Genomic DNA, 14,989 nt, shown 5'->3' on the forward strand with positions numbered 1-14,989 from the left:
TGACGTATTTCCAAATAAGTCTCAAAGCTAGTGGTGTCATCAGCTAAGTGCCATTTGTCCTTGGCAGACCTGGCCAGGGTTCAATGCATCAAAATGACAACTTTCAAAGCTAAAGTGAGTTTGACATCAATACTCAGGCTTCAGGCTGTCCCTCAGACTGTGGTGAGAATACAATGATAATTTTGCACCATGTGTGGAGACATTCAGGCTTCTAATTAGGCTGCTGCTGTGGAAGCAGATGTGAACAGCTGGAAGAGCTCATCAAGCTGAAGATCATTAACCAGTGCTCATACCCTGACAGGCTAAATTGATAAACTGATACATCAATAGTTCGGTATCGGGTGGATGAACTGACTAGTCGGCTGGCACCCACTGTCTTTGGGGAGGGTACAAATTTATAGCTGCGTCAGATACAAACTTCACCAGAAATACACCATCTGACTCCAACTCCATTTCTTCACTGATTATCCCATCATCAAATCCACTTCAAATGCAGTTCCTTAATTGCTATTATAAAATTACTTAATTTGGTTCTAACTAACAAAAACAAAACTGGTTCACACCTAAGTTTGTTCCAACACTCACTGACCACTTCTTCAACTACTTGTTGATGCAAATATCTAATCAGCCAAACAGCAACTCAGTACATTTAAGGATGTAGACGTGACTGTGGCATGATTGTTGCTGCCAGACAGGCTGGTCTGAGTATTTCAGAAACTGCTGATCTACTGAGATTCTCTCACAACTGTCTCTAGAAAAAAGAGTAAAAAATATCCAGCAAGCAGCGGTTCTTATTAGATACACACATAATACCTGCAGAATTGCCAGCAAATGTATTATTCACATTTCTTGGAGTTTATAGTCCACATGGGCACAAAGACTCTACTTTATGTCCAGTACTTTAGGTTTGGTGCTACTGGACCAAAACATGCTCCCCAAACAGGTCACTGGAAGGCTGCCTATCAGAAGTGGAACACACCCTCTCAGCTGGATGGCCAAGTTAATTTTCCCTGTGTGTATATGTTTATGTCCAAGCATATATATTAAGTTGATGTCGGCATGGTCATGGTCATATATTTGAGACCGTATAAGCCTGGTGCAATGGTGAAGCTATTTCTTACTACAGGGGACCAAGAGTAAGCCAATAAAGATCAGCCAACTCCCTGTGTGCCATTGCCCAGCTTTCTTCTCCCTTCTTCAGCCCTTTAATCCCTGGCCACTGCCACAGACTTCATTCCTCCAAAAGCCAAAGCAAAAGCAAGTTACAAGCCATGCTGTTTCCTCATGGCCCAGAGGCTAAATATTTCCTGGCAGAGAGCATAAGAAGTGGGAGGTAGAATATTGTAAGGTTAGAATGAAATGTGACTCAATCATTTTCTCTGGATTTTCACCTTGCTTTCCACTTTAATAGAAAGAAACCTAGGCATATATGATGAAACAATAATATACCCCACTAATACCAATATCCATGACCTTGTCTTTGTTTAACCTAATGCTTCAGTGGTTATTTAAGAATTTAATAAGTGACCCTGATCGGGCAAATGTAGAGGATGAAGTTTTCAGCAGTAGATTATAGCTTAATAATTTATCCAGAGGGAGCTTGGGCTTTCTTTGATAACATCCAAAGCAGATAGTGTCAGAACCATTCACTAAAAGTCCATATGACTGGATTCTGTCAATTGAACTTTCTAAGAAAGGAGGCACACAACGTATCAGAAAAATAGAAGTTGACAAACCACATCAAATGGATTTGTAGACAGTGGTTGGAGAGAAGTGAAGCTGCAAAGGTCTTCCTGGGACTACTCTGTTTGAGTCTAATGCCATAAAACATGATGGCACCTGAAATAATTTCACATGCAGTACTGTAGTTTTACATTTTAAACACATCTACATTTAAGTTGATTCAAGGGCGTAACAAGTCGGCATACTGAATAATAAACTGACTGTCAGATGGTGAAGTACCTTCACAAGACTTTGTGTGTATATATTGTATGTGTGCATCAGTGTGTGGGTCTGGTTTTACCTCAGAAGTCTGCAGATGCTGCTCCTGTAACTGAGTCTTTGGCTTGCAGCCGCCACACTAGGAGGCATCGGTGGGCGTGATGGAAAATAGACCAGGACTGCAGCGAAAAGCACTGCAATTGCAACCAACTCTGCCAGAGCACAGCGACACAGATAAAAGGGACATACGCTTTATCATCATAGATAAGACGAATTTGACATTTTCAAAAAAAAATGTCCCTGTGACATCTAAAAGTCCTTTTAAAAAAAACATTTCTTGGATAAGCACAAAGGCTCACTGGAATAAAAACTAATGCCCATGTTGAATCATGCAATCTGGCATAGCACTGGTTGGTATTTGAACTCATTTCACAGTTTGGCTGTTTCCAAAAAGTGAAGTATATACAGTAAAACCTTTTATGCATATCCCTGTCAGGACATCATATATGGATTGATCAAAACAGCAGCTGCCTATAACTCTCTGGAAGTAGCATTTGCATTTACATTGACTGATTGTTTGCTATCATATAAATAGTTAGCCATGTGTTATTGCTATCATAGAAACATGTGCTTCATATTAGGGCTGCAACAATTTGATTAATCGAGTTTTGAGTGTTTCTTTAATAATTGACAAGCTCTATGATTTTTCAACTTGTTAAATCTGAATATTTTGGTTTGTTGACAGAGCAAAACATTTGGGAACATTGTTATTTACAGGTTTGGGAAACACCAATCAATATTTTTCGACATTTTACGGACCAAAAAAATACTCAGTTAATCGAGAAAATAATCAAAAGATTACTCGATTATGAAAAAAAATCGCTAGTTTCCCTTCTTCATATAAATAATTTATCTTTTGATCAACTCTAGAACATGGTTCACAAAGGATGTCTGCTTTGTCCTTTGGAAAATGAATAACAATCCTACCTGTGGTTAATCAAAAGCAACTGCCTCAATCTATTTTAGCATGCTCAATCTACATTTTCTGAATCAGCTAAGCATTAAATTTCCAGCTATGTTTTCAGCAGAGGCTGTAAAGATTTTTTTAGGTGTTGTGTGGAAAACTCTTAGATCCATCCTAATCATATGCGTGTCCCATGACAGGGCTGACACTTGCTGTTCATACCTGCATACATAACCAGCTGGATCCTGTCTCTGATGACGTTGTCGGACACCGTTGCTGAATTTGTGGGTGCTGCCAGGCTGTTGTTGGGTGCTGGCACGACCATTGGTCCCACTATAAATGAAGCAGCGCCTCCCAGGTAGCAGAAGAGAGAGGCCACAGCTGTTGCAGTGGCTCTTTGGTCAGGAGCGAACCAGGTCGTGGAGAGGTAGGGGCCGGCGCTCATTATGGTTGGACCGGCTAAACCATTCAGCAACTGACCTCCGTGTATCAACCTGTAAGAGGAAACATCAATAAGAAAGAGCATGTAAACAGACAAAATGATAAGCAATGTGAGGGGCAGGTGTGATAGTAGACATAAAGACATTGACCTTGTGATGACCATTGGGTTCCTTTTCTTTTTGTGTGCTATTTTTGCTCATTATTGTGATTGTCAAAGGCTTTTATCTACGTGAGAAAACTGTATTTCAAAGTTGTTATTTTCATGATGTGCTTCAAAGCTGTAAAGCCTTCTTTTGTCTGTGTGGCCTATTTATAACACACAGTATTGGATTAACCACTGATAAACAGGAAGGATAATTAAACACAGCTGCAGCTGTGAGACTTACATCACTGTATTTATGGAGGCAGAAATAAACACCTAAAGTGATGAAACATTTGCTATAAAAATCGGGTGGAAAAATGCCAGGGAAAGGAGTCAAAATAAGATGTAATTATCTCTGGGGATGGAAGTAATAACTTGCACCTCAGAGGTCCAAGTTATAGTCTCACTTGTGCAACTTCAAACCGAGTTGTACGAGACAGATATATTCTGAGATGTCCCCTGATGGCACCAGAACCTTCACCGCTGCCGGCCGCCTCAAGCACCCGTCTAACTGAGACAGCCAGCTGCCAGAGACAGTGCATGGCTGATCGATTGTCTGTGAGCTCAGTAAAGCCCCATTCATTCAGAGCAGACTGCTCAGCATGGAGAAAAGAAGAATGAGATAAAGTAATAAGAAGAGAGAGGACAAGGAGGTATCCAAAATTCTTGACGTGTTTTCATTCAAATTGCAAAATTTCAAGCCGTCTCTGCTGATAATAACTGCTTAGCTCGGCAATCCCTCATTGTTTCCCAAAAATATGGTTATAATGGTTTCATATTATAAAAATGAATTGTTCAAAATTATTTTAAATGTCATAAAGACTGTTTCAAGACTTGCTGAGATCCTGAAAAATACATAAAGCTGCCCACTGCTTTTGGCATCTATCACTGTCATTTGTAAAACCCATGTATTAATATATATAAGCATGAGAAAATTCATCAATGTGTGGATGAAACCTACCCCCATATGTACTGCAATGGCACTGCAGGAAGAATACCAACGTTTTGATCCTGATACTCCAAAAATATAATACAAATACTTTTACTATACTATTTTATGTTTTAGATTAGGAAATACACAGCCATTTTGTAACCACACAAGTGTTGCATTTCCAATACCAGGCCCTATCTTCAGATGTAAAGCAGGGATACACAGGCTACGTTTGTTCACTCTTGAGTGCTTACACTTCTCTGCCCTCTAACTCGGTCTAAACTTTGCTGTCCACTGCCTCGCAGATAAATGTGTCGCTGCAGAAAGTGCTGTGGTCAGTGACGGGCTGACTTGAGAAAATCTCCTTCCTGCTAACATCCTCCCATCCTACACACCAGCAACAGATATAAAATATTCAGTGGCATTTACTTTGCTGCTCACCTTCTTTCTTTGAAGCGTTCAGTCTTCACTGCTTATTTACCTGCAGTAGTTCTCAAGATGAGCGTGTTTCCGTGACAGGAGTGTTTACTAACCGTTTCTCATTATCTGCCTAGGTGCAGGTATGTCTTTCACTCCTCCTCATCCAACACTTCTGTCATTTCTACACGAGGACTGAACCCAGTGTCAGAACCACTGTGTCGTTTTTGTCTCTATCTTATTACAAGTGAAACAAGGGACAAGCAATAACATTGCAAATTATCTCTGCACAACACTTTCACTTCAGCATGTTGATAATCATTGGGTTTATATTTTTTTTTTTTTTACAACTACGTGATATGTGAATTTGTGGATTTCTGTTAATACGGTTGGCAAAGCATCTTTCACCGCCGATGACTAATTCAAGTGTTCTTGCCTCTGGCCAAGTGCTTTACATTTCCAGCGTTGCACACAGTTTGGAATAATTAATAGGTCTTGATTGGCCAAACGCATCCAATCCAGATAATCAGGTGTGTTGAACAAAGGAAACCGAGAAATCAAGTTGTTGGGCCTTTAAGGGGAACCGTCACTGCTGTAACTACTCGGCATCTCTCCAAGATTAACCCGTTTTTGGTTAATTTTGTTTACTGCCAACTGCACTAACCACACACTAGGCATGACACTGTGGCTGCACTCCATTTGGCCAATGTGACACTTGTGTATAATAATGGCAAGAGTGGAGAAAATGACTTGAATGAGAACGCACATCACAAGGTGACGGTGTGTATAACACTGAACACTGCAGGTTGTTGGAGTAAAGCAATGTATTCTTTTCACAGCTTTTAAATGTTTGAAGAGACCTTTTTCGATTTGGGTTTGTGAGGTGAAATGTGTTTTTAGTCAGAATTATCAATGGTAATTTGTTTACCTGCAGCAGAGGGCTGTTTGTTCAAATAGGAATAGGAAATATGTGCCAATTGTTCTAAAACAACATGAATAACTGGAACAAACCAACATTGTGCATGTCTGGGTTTGGAAGAGCATCCTGCAGTCTCATTTGGGCCAAGGAAGTGTCCAGACAGAAGACTGGTCCACCTGCTGTATTATAGCTGACCATTAGAAACAAGGGCTGGTCCAAACCCTCACATTTGATCAATATAACACAAAATAGTGAACCTTGTATGACTTCATACTAAGAATGGGCAGCATTTGAATTGTTAAATGTTTGTTTCTATATTATTTTGCAAAGCGAAAACAATGTTTCTACAAAAACTTTTATGACCTAATGAAAACAAAACAGGCCCAAAGTTCTTTATTTAGTTTCAATACAATTTGATGACTGAACTAGAGCTTTGTGTGATTGGCAATGTAAAAATAATAAAGAATATAGTTTAATAACAAAAAGGGAATAACTTAATAATTAACACAACTCAAAATCTGACTGATTCAATAAAACATTCAGTACTTTTCAGCTTTTGAAACTTTTTGTGTTACAAAGTTTGGTCAGTGCTTCAATGGACTGTAGTTCATTACTCTGTGTCTGTACGATCTCAGGATGAATGTGACTAAGAAAATTGCCTTTAATGTGACAGGTGATGAGGATAGATGGTGACTAACATGAGGATGATTGGTCACACGAGGGAGCTGCACTGTGGCAGGAGAGGGAAAGAGGGGATGGAGGCAGGTTTTTTTCAACAAGAGATTATAAAGTTAATCAGTATTGATGAACCCTGTCAGACGGAATCGGATCGCGAAAGAGACAAAGACGCCAGTACTGTGGTGAAATCAACAGACTGCTCTTGTTCCACTGAGGATATCGGACCCAATTCGGCCATTGCAAAAACCCCCTGAACAGAAAATGGCTCCACAGCAATCATCATGATAATTCAACAGACTGCTGTGGGACCCACAGTGTGTTCAGATGGTCAATCAGACTGTGGTGTGACATCTGAGAGACACTTACTAATCACAAAATGGCTCTGCATTTGAATATAAGAGAAAGGTAGGCACAAAAATGACAAGAAAAAAGTGTGACTGCATACAGATTCATACATCACATGTTATTTAGACACTTTTATCCAAAGCAACTTACAAAGCAATTGAGTAAAACCTTGAACATGTGACCATGATGTCTCTGCACACCAGTACCAGTCTTAACCACTGAGTTACCTCACCCAACTCATCATTGACATCTTTGATTTGAGACTAGACTTAATCACAGCAAAGTCCAATGAGTGGCCATTTTGCTCGTCTATCCCTGCATTTCTTTTTCAAATGTAACACGTGGGTTCATGGTAATGAAAGACAGGAATTTTAAGTTTTAAGTTGTTCCTTCTACTTCTAAACCCATACTTTCACCAGAGGTCAATATAAAAAAGAGAAAGGGACATTGTCACCACTTTTCTTTTGATCAGGTGAGCAGGAAAGAAACGCTGCATTTGATCGTTCTTACAATGTCCTTCAACTGTACACAATCACAATTCTGGAGCCACTTGTACTTGACTGTTTTGTCTGGTCTGTTTTTAGTCTCTAAGGACATCACCTAAGCCAACACGGTAGTTTTGATGTGGAAGAAAATGACCTCATTTTCAAACAGCAGCGCCACATTTCAGTGAACAAAGCTCCAGCACTGTGATATAATTGTATCACTACTGCAAAGCAAACAGGGACATCTACTGGTGAACCAAGGAGCTGCATGATTCTATCAACACGTTGCTGTGATAATCCACTGTGTCATCCATTAAAACATTCAAGAGCTGTGACCTGTTACATTTAACATGCAAATTAAGCTGAACTGTGTCAGAGCTAACATTTACTGTGCCATTCGTGTTATCTTGGCTTTTACTATGCAATCTGGTTTTACACTTTGAAGACCGAATCAAAAGAGCTAAAGGTCGCGGGTGTGCAAGAATGCCACCCTCATCCAATGAGAAGACGGCAAAGAGGCTTTGACCAGCAACACACTCCTGTGTGTGTTTTGGTTTGAGCTCTGCAAACACAAACGTCTGACATGACTGAATGTGACAGCTGCAACTAACAATTGATTTTGTTATTGGTTAAAACTGCCAATTATTAATTAATCTGTTAGTTGTTTGATACAGAAAATGAAGATGGTTTAATCCCAAATATGGCTGCAACTAACGATTATTTTCATAATTGATTAATCTATCAATTATTTTCTCCATTTAATCGAGTAATCAGTTGGTCCATAAAATGTCATAAGATGTTGAAAAGTATTGATCAGTGTTGACCAAACATGGAAATGACTATGTTCTTAAATGTCTTTTCCAGTTTTAATGATTTTTTTAGTTATATGAAGCAAAGAAGAAACCAGATAATATTTAAGGAGCTGAAAATTCACTGAAACTGGTTTTAATTCTTTAAATCTTCAGAAAACACTCAAACGGAATAATCGATTATCAAAACAGTTGATGATTAATTTAGTAATCGATTAATAGAGTAATAATTTCAGCCCTAATCCTCAAAAAGATGCCAAATGTCTGGTCCACAAACCATATATATATTTAGTTTACATTGGTATATAGAAGCAAATAAACCTTTGCAAAGTTTATCTTTTCTTTTTTAATAGATAGCAATTCATTAAGGACTTAATTATTAATCCATTATTATATTACTTGTTGCAGCCCTATTTTAGACAGTCTTGACCTGTACAAAAACAAGTAGAAACCTGAAAATATTATAATTTCACCGTAATATTTAATTTCACTCGCCACTGAAGATTAAGACTCTTTTGTTAAGACATCTGCTACGTGTTATATCTGAAACTATTCAGGACAAGTTATTTTGAGCCTTTGAATAGATTTTTTCAACATTAACTGGTCGCAAACATTCAGCACGGAAGTCAAAGCACTAACATCAGTATTATATCATTAATCAGTGTAATTCTGTGAATGATCAGACTGTAAACAGACAAGGGAGCTATTTATTTACAGAGGAATTACATGTGTGTGTGTGTGGGTTTTCTTCCTCCTAAAGTCTTGAGACTCTAAATATAATAATACCCTGTAGGTGTAGATGAATATGAATAGTTGTTGTCTTTGTACGTAGGGCTGCTGACTTACAGAACAGGGTAAACATGTTTACCTCCAGGTCTGTCCACAACCATCATGTGATAAACAGTCAGGATAATTGATGGATGCGGAACATACTTTTAATGAAGTAATGAGGGATCCACACACTGCACAACACTGTAAAACTATCAGTTACATTTGCCTTTATCACGATAAGAAATTGAGGATGTTTGTAGACTTTGTGTGACTTTGGTTTTCAAAATCATTGCAGCTCAGACATTTTATAGTAAATTGCTGTTTTTGTCTTTCAGGACTATTTATATTATACCAACACCAGACACTTTTATTTTCTTCAAACCTGCTCTGCATAAATATAAGCTTTTCAGTCTAGTGATAACTTTGCTGCCACAGCTTCATGAGGCACAGGGTGAAAGAAGCTGAGAAATAAACTTGATCTCTCTGCTTTATGAACGCCAAAATGATTTTAAAAATCATGAAATCCATGGAGAGAGAAGCAGATATGGCTCATTCTGTGGAAATACAATTTCCTCCTTGTATTGATATTTTATGATATACAGCATAGGAGACAGATTATGACTCAAAAGTATTCAATGAAATGACATTTTTAAAAGGCATATTATAATTGAAAGGACACTTTCCTTAAGAGGAACGTCCAGCTCATGAGCAAAAGCGAGAATAAAACCTTAACAGTAATGGGAGTCTTTTATGTTTTCTCGTGGTGGTCGGTCAAAGTGCAGTCTGATAAGAGAGGAAATTGGTACAAAGAAAGGACACAAAAAGGAAGTAACAGATCAAGAGTTGTCTTTCAGAATCCTGCTCTCTTGCAGCCAAATACTTTCTGCTGTATTCGCTTAACACATCTATACTTTGAAGCAAAAGAAACGGGACCTTGACTTGAATCGATGAAGGTGAACACTGATCAAACTGAAATGCCACAATAATAGTCACCAGTTGCCAAGTGTATTAGTGCGCCCTGTACTATTTAAGTCCAACAGTGTCTGCAAGCAACTCCATGCAAGACAAATGAATGTGACCAGTAGGATGATCCGTCATCATCATTAACAACATCAATCATCGTTTTTTTTTTTTAAAGATTGTTTTTAAATCAAATATTAGAATCTCTGACAAGTAACAGATTATCCCATGAGAAAAATGGTTGGGCAATGGGCATATTAAATAGTTATAGCATCGTGTTTGTTTGAGGATGATTAGTAGAAGAATCATGATTAAGTTATCAGTTTGGGGCTTTTATGATTTGAAATTCTTTTTGAACCTCAGAGATAATGTATGTTGGTCCAATTTTTTTATATAATCTTTTTTTTGCTGTGCTGCGTTTACGTATATATATAAATGCCCTGTAGGTGTAGATGAGTATGAATAGTTGTTGTCTTTGTATGTTGGGCCTTTAGAGGGCTGGTGACCTACAGTACAGCGTAAACATGTTTACCCCCAGGTCTGTCCACAACCATCATGTGATAAACATGATAATGGATGAATAAGTAACATACTTTTAAGTAATGAGGGCTACACTCACACTTAAAAAAGTACTATCGCCAATGGAAAAGCAAAATAAAATGTGCCGAGGCGTACCAAGACTGTGTAGTGGAAAAGCACCTATGGTCTGCATCAAAAAGAGGAAAGATTAAATGTGTGCCTCAGAAAAAATAATCTAGTTCATTCATAATAATAATGTTTAACCCTTCAAACTAAAACTAGTGATAGTTTGGATTACAGTGAACACCTGAAGCTTCAACATCAGTCGCTTTCCTGGATGTTTTCTGAAGAGGCTTACCATCGTCTGAGAGGCAGATCTGTCAGTGGGATGCTCCGCATAACTGAGCCAAGCAACATGAAGAAGGTAGAGAGGAGGAGAGACGCCCGCAGACCTGCAAGACACAAGATATGGTCAGTGAAGTGGAGAGAGAGAGAAAACGGCAGACAGATTTCAGTGATAGAGTGAATACAGCTCCCATTACCACCAACAAGCTATTTTACAATCAATAAGTATTTTATTACCTTCAAAGTATGACTGCTAGTAAATGTCTTCTTGTCCATGTGTGTAATAAATAGACTGCCTAGCAGCTCAAATCCCAATGATTTCAATTTACAATCAAAAAAGGGAAAATCACTAGCAAAATGTGATATTTCCTGCCTGATGAATTACGTGAACTCAAAATCTCAAGAAACAACAGCCCTATGATGATTCCTATACATCTGCTGAAACCATTTTAGAGGCTGCAGTTGGTGGTGTTGTTAAATTGGATTTTGCGTACAACCATTGAAGTAGATGTGGTGGACAAAACAAGATGTCTCTGTACTTACACTGACCAACAATCCTCTAACATTATGATAGTGTCAGGGCAGTGTGCCTAATAAACTGTAATTTAAGTTCATATGAGGCCAATGCATAAAGGCAAAAGGAATTCCAAAGCTCCTTGTTTTAAACCATTTCTCACAAACAGCAATAGGATGGGAAAAAGTGGCCTTTTCTGTCAACCAAAAAAAAAATCTATTCTCGGTTTCATCCACATCATGAAACTCTCTCCACTTCCCTGTTCTTTTCTGTCCATGTGAGTTGTCATTTGCTGACGCTGAGACTACAATTACCACCGTCAAACAACCCTGACTGCGGTTGATTTATATTTCACAGATTCCTGACGGAAAAACCAGGTCATTACATGCTAACACACTATAACGGTATAATGGTAATGTGCAGTGTATAAAGTGTTTTGTCTCAGTATTCTGCTGCATCAAAAACTTCCAACTCCCAACTAGTACTAACAGACATTTACTTACCAGTATCAGTTTACAGAACAGTTTGTTAAACAACTTTAGGGTTTCACAGGTAAGGACAGGGTTGTCGGTTGGTTTCCAGGAACAGTGAGTCAATTCACTGATTAACAAGAAATGATTGTTCCCTATTTTGGTAAACCATAAATAATCAAATCAAGCATTTGAATGTCCCAGCTTATCAAATCTAATTACATGTCTGTTAGTCATGATAATATAATGCTTATGATGACCTTGGCCTTTCCAACTGCAGATTTACCAGTAGCGAAAAATAATCATTACTTCCAGCCCAAGTTACAACAGAGAGCTTTAAACTGGCATTTTAAATATTTTGAATTTTCCTCTTTTGGATAACGGTGAGGCACCAGCACCCCTGAGACCCTCATGTGGAGGACAAAGCAGTAGAAGATGATGAGTGAGTGGACAGCGTTGAGCAGCTAAGGCCTAAAGGAGCCTTAAACTTATTTAATGGCCCCTTTAAGGCTTAAACAAGGTAAATATCACGTCAAATCAGATAACCTATATTTTGAAACTCATTAAATTAGCTTCACTGGTAACACTGGTACAGTTGGTACACAATTTAAGATTTAATTTACAGCCTGCCAGTTCTGTTGTAGGAAAGTGTTGCTCCTCATAGATCCGTCTTTTTGTTTACATGGGATTAGCTCCTCAAACTACCTGGCAACCCACAAGATCCTCTGGGTCCCTGGGGAGTAAGAGGAGGAAAAACCACTCGCTAATATTTTCAATTTGGATCACTGAACCAGCTATAGTTATATAACATATATATATAGTGATTTATTTATTTTTGTATTCAAGTTTGGGCCACAATTAGCAACTGTGTTGTTGACCAACAATTTCTGCTCTGAGCAATAAGGCTAACTACCAGAGGGACAAACATTTCCCCACTGAGAAGTTAAAGCAGAGATAGAGAGAGAGTATTCCACAGACACAACAGTTCATTGCTGTTGACGACTTTTTTATTTTATTTTTTTTTTAAACAGGGTCACGTCATGGCTTAACGCAGTTTGTTAGTGCTGAACAAGCTAACCCTAATTCAATATACTCTGAGACAGACTCGTATGCAAGCTGAGTGTGAGGTGAACAATAGGTGTGTGGGATCAACAGCTGCCTTATTTAACTTATTTTAACTATCTGAAGACAAACAAATCGCCCACAACATGTAACTGCAGCTGAATCATAATCACAAGATAAATTATGTAGGAATTATTTCGCAACACAATTTTACTTGTGGTTTCTTGTGCAGTCTCGTTGCTGTGATCATGTTACTGTTTTGTCACCTGACAGGACAGTGTACACACATGTAGCTACAGCGTGTCAGTCAGGTGATGCAGGGGAACTGGTTAGATGAAGGGTGTCTCACTCTATGAAGTCTGAAGTCAAGAGGGCAACTCAAGAGTTCCTTGACATCACTCAAGGCCTTTCCAACCCTCTTGAAAATAAAAAAGTCTGCTTCACATCAGTGGGTTTTAACCCTTGAATATTTCAAACTTATCGACATGAAACAACGAACACAGGAAAACCCTGATATAAAGAATGTTGTTGACTTAAAAAGTTCAATTATTTGTATAGAAAACATTTTTCATTAATATAAATGCAGAGGTGGAAAGTAACGAAATACATTTACTCAAGTTACTGTGTTGAATACTTTTTTGTGTATTTTTTAAGTACAATTTAAAATCAGGATTTTGTATTTTACTTGATTACGTATTGTACTTAGTTACTTTATAAATCCTATTCATTACTGAGTAAAAATAAAAAGCACAATGAAGATCTACAGGGGGAAAATATACACCAGAACCAGACAAATGATGATGTGATTATCATCAGCACTGGCTCGTAAACATAGAGGGCGTTCGCCAAAAGTGACGTCATATCCTGTGTCGAGCTCCACAATAGTTTTGGGTTTCTGACCTTGTCATATTTCTACCCTCACACCCCACGCAAAGTAACTAAGTAACTTTTACTAAAAGTACATTTCAAATGAACTACGTTTTACTTCTACTTGAGTACATTTTCAGATGACTACTTTAACTTCTACTTGAGTAATATTTCATCAAAGTATTGGTACTTTTACTTGAGTACAATATTTTAGTACTTTTTCCACCTCTATAAATGGATTATGATTAAAAAAAAAGTGAAGTGGCTTTGTTATAGTCACTTTTATATGGTCTGTATATTATGACTTTAAAGATTAATCACATATGAATAAATTACTGAATTAGTCACTGATCTAAAACGGATCTAAAGAATCTAAATACAAAAGTTTTAGATCCTTAAATTTAAATGTTTCATTTTTGGTTTCTGAATGACAACATGGAACATTTTTTTTTTTTTTTTTTTGTTAAGTTTTGTGGACAGAACAACAAAACAATTTGCTGTAATTTTACATTAATGAATAAAATAATGAACATATTGATGTACTATGACTGTCATCTTACTTTGCAGCTCTGCTGTTAATAGACTTGAAAGGAAATACCTCATTGTGGACCATGATAACAATAATTTACTACAGTCCTGTAAGACAAAAGCAGGTGATTTCACCAAATGGAATGTATGTTTGATCCTGAGATGACAAAGAAACACCATTGATTTCCCCTGTAGCTTCACTTATCTATAAATGGACTGATTGACTTATCATATACTGACAGATGTAGCATCTAAATGTATAAACGGCAGCTTTACCCCTACATACATGTCATAGATGGAGCATAAAGTGGGCACCAACGCCACAACAGCGATATAGGACACAGTGTACCAGATAAGAACAACTCACCTTTTTTATCCATTAACCACATAAACAGCAGCCAGGGAACGAAGCCCACTGGGCCCCAGAGAACCAGAACTGCGATGTCAGACTTGGAAAAGCCGTAAGCGTGAACGGCCGAGTTCTGAATGGGTCCCCAGAAGTTCCAGACCATCCCCTGCATGAGTCCCAGCAGTGAAAACAGGGTCAGAACCAGCCATCTTCTCCCGTACACTCGGCTGTGTACTGGCTGAAGGTTCGCCTCCGCGTTAGGACGCCCCAGAAGCGGCTCCCTTTCGACCTCGGTGCTCGAACCGGCACCCATACTGTCCTGTACTGTTGGTCAGCTCGGTTATAAATTCGACTGAACCGTGTGTGTAGTAACGGGGAAGAAGGACACACTGTTTGTGTCATAAGCACAAAACAAAAACAGCCTCCAGCTGTCCGTCTCTGTTGTTCACTTTTAATGCGCACGCGCGAAAGGGAAGCGTTTGCGGAAGTGGAAACTGGCGTCCGCGAGCGGCCATTTTGGCGAGACTGCTAC

At 38.4% G+C, this 14,989-nt stretch overlaps 1 protein-coding gene across 1 annotated transcript in view; it reads right to left on the reverse strand.

Moving 5' to 3' along the window:
* slc49a4 (solute carrier family 49 member 4) overlaps window positions 1-14,770 on the reverse strand; it is a gene marked incomplete at its 5' end in the record, with an annotated part of 45,337 nt that extends 30,567 nt beyond the window's left edge. Inside the window, 4 exons of the mRNA XM_083889251.1 lie at window positions 2,024-2,153; window positions 3,128-3,399; window positions 10,681-10,774; window positions 14,476-14,770. Of these exons, the coding sequence (XP_083745377.1) occupies window positions 2,024-2,153; window positions 3,128-3,399; window positions 10,681-10,774; window positions 14,476-14,770 (791 nt within the window). The remainder of the gene's footprint in view (window positions 1-2,023; window positions 2,154-3,127; window positions 3,400-10,680; window positions 10,775-14,475) is intronic.
* Window positions 14,771-14,989: the final 219 nt, after the last annotated feature.

The sequence above is a fragment of the Microchirus variegatus genome (assembly GCF_963457635.1).
Source record: "Microchirus variegatus genome assembly, chromosome: 5".
NCBI classification, from domain to species: domain Eukaryota; kingdom Metazoa; phylum Chordata; class Actinopteri; order Pleuronectiformes; family Soleidae; genus Microchirus; species Microchirus variegatus.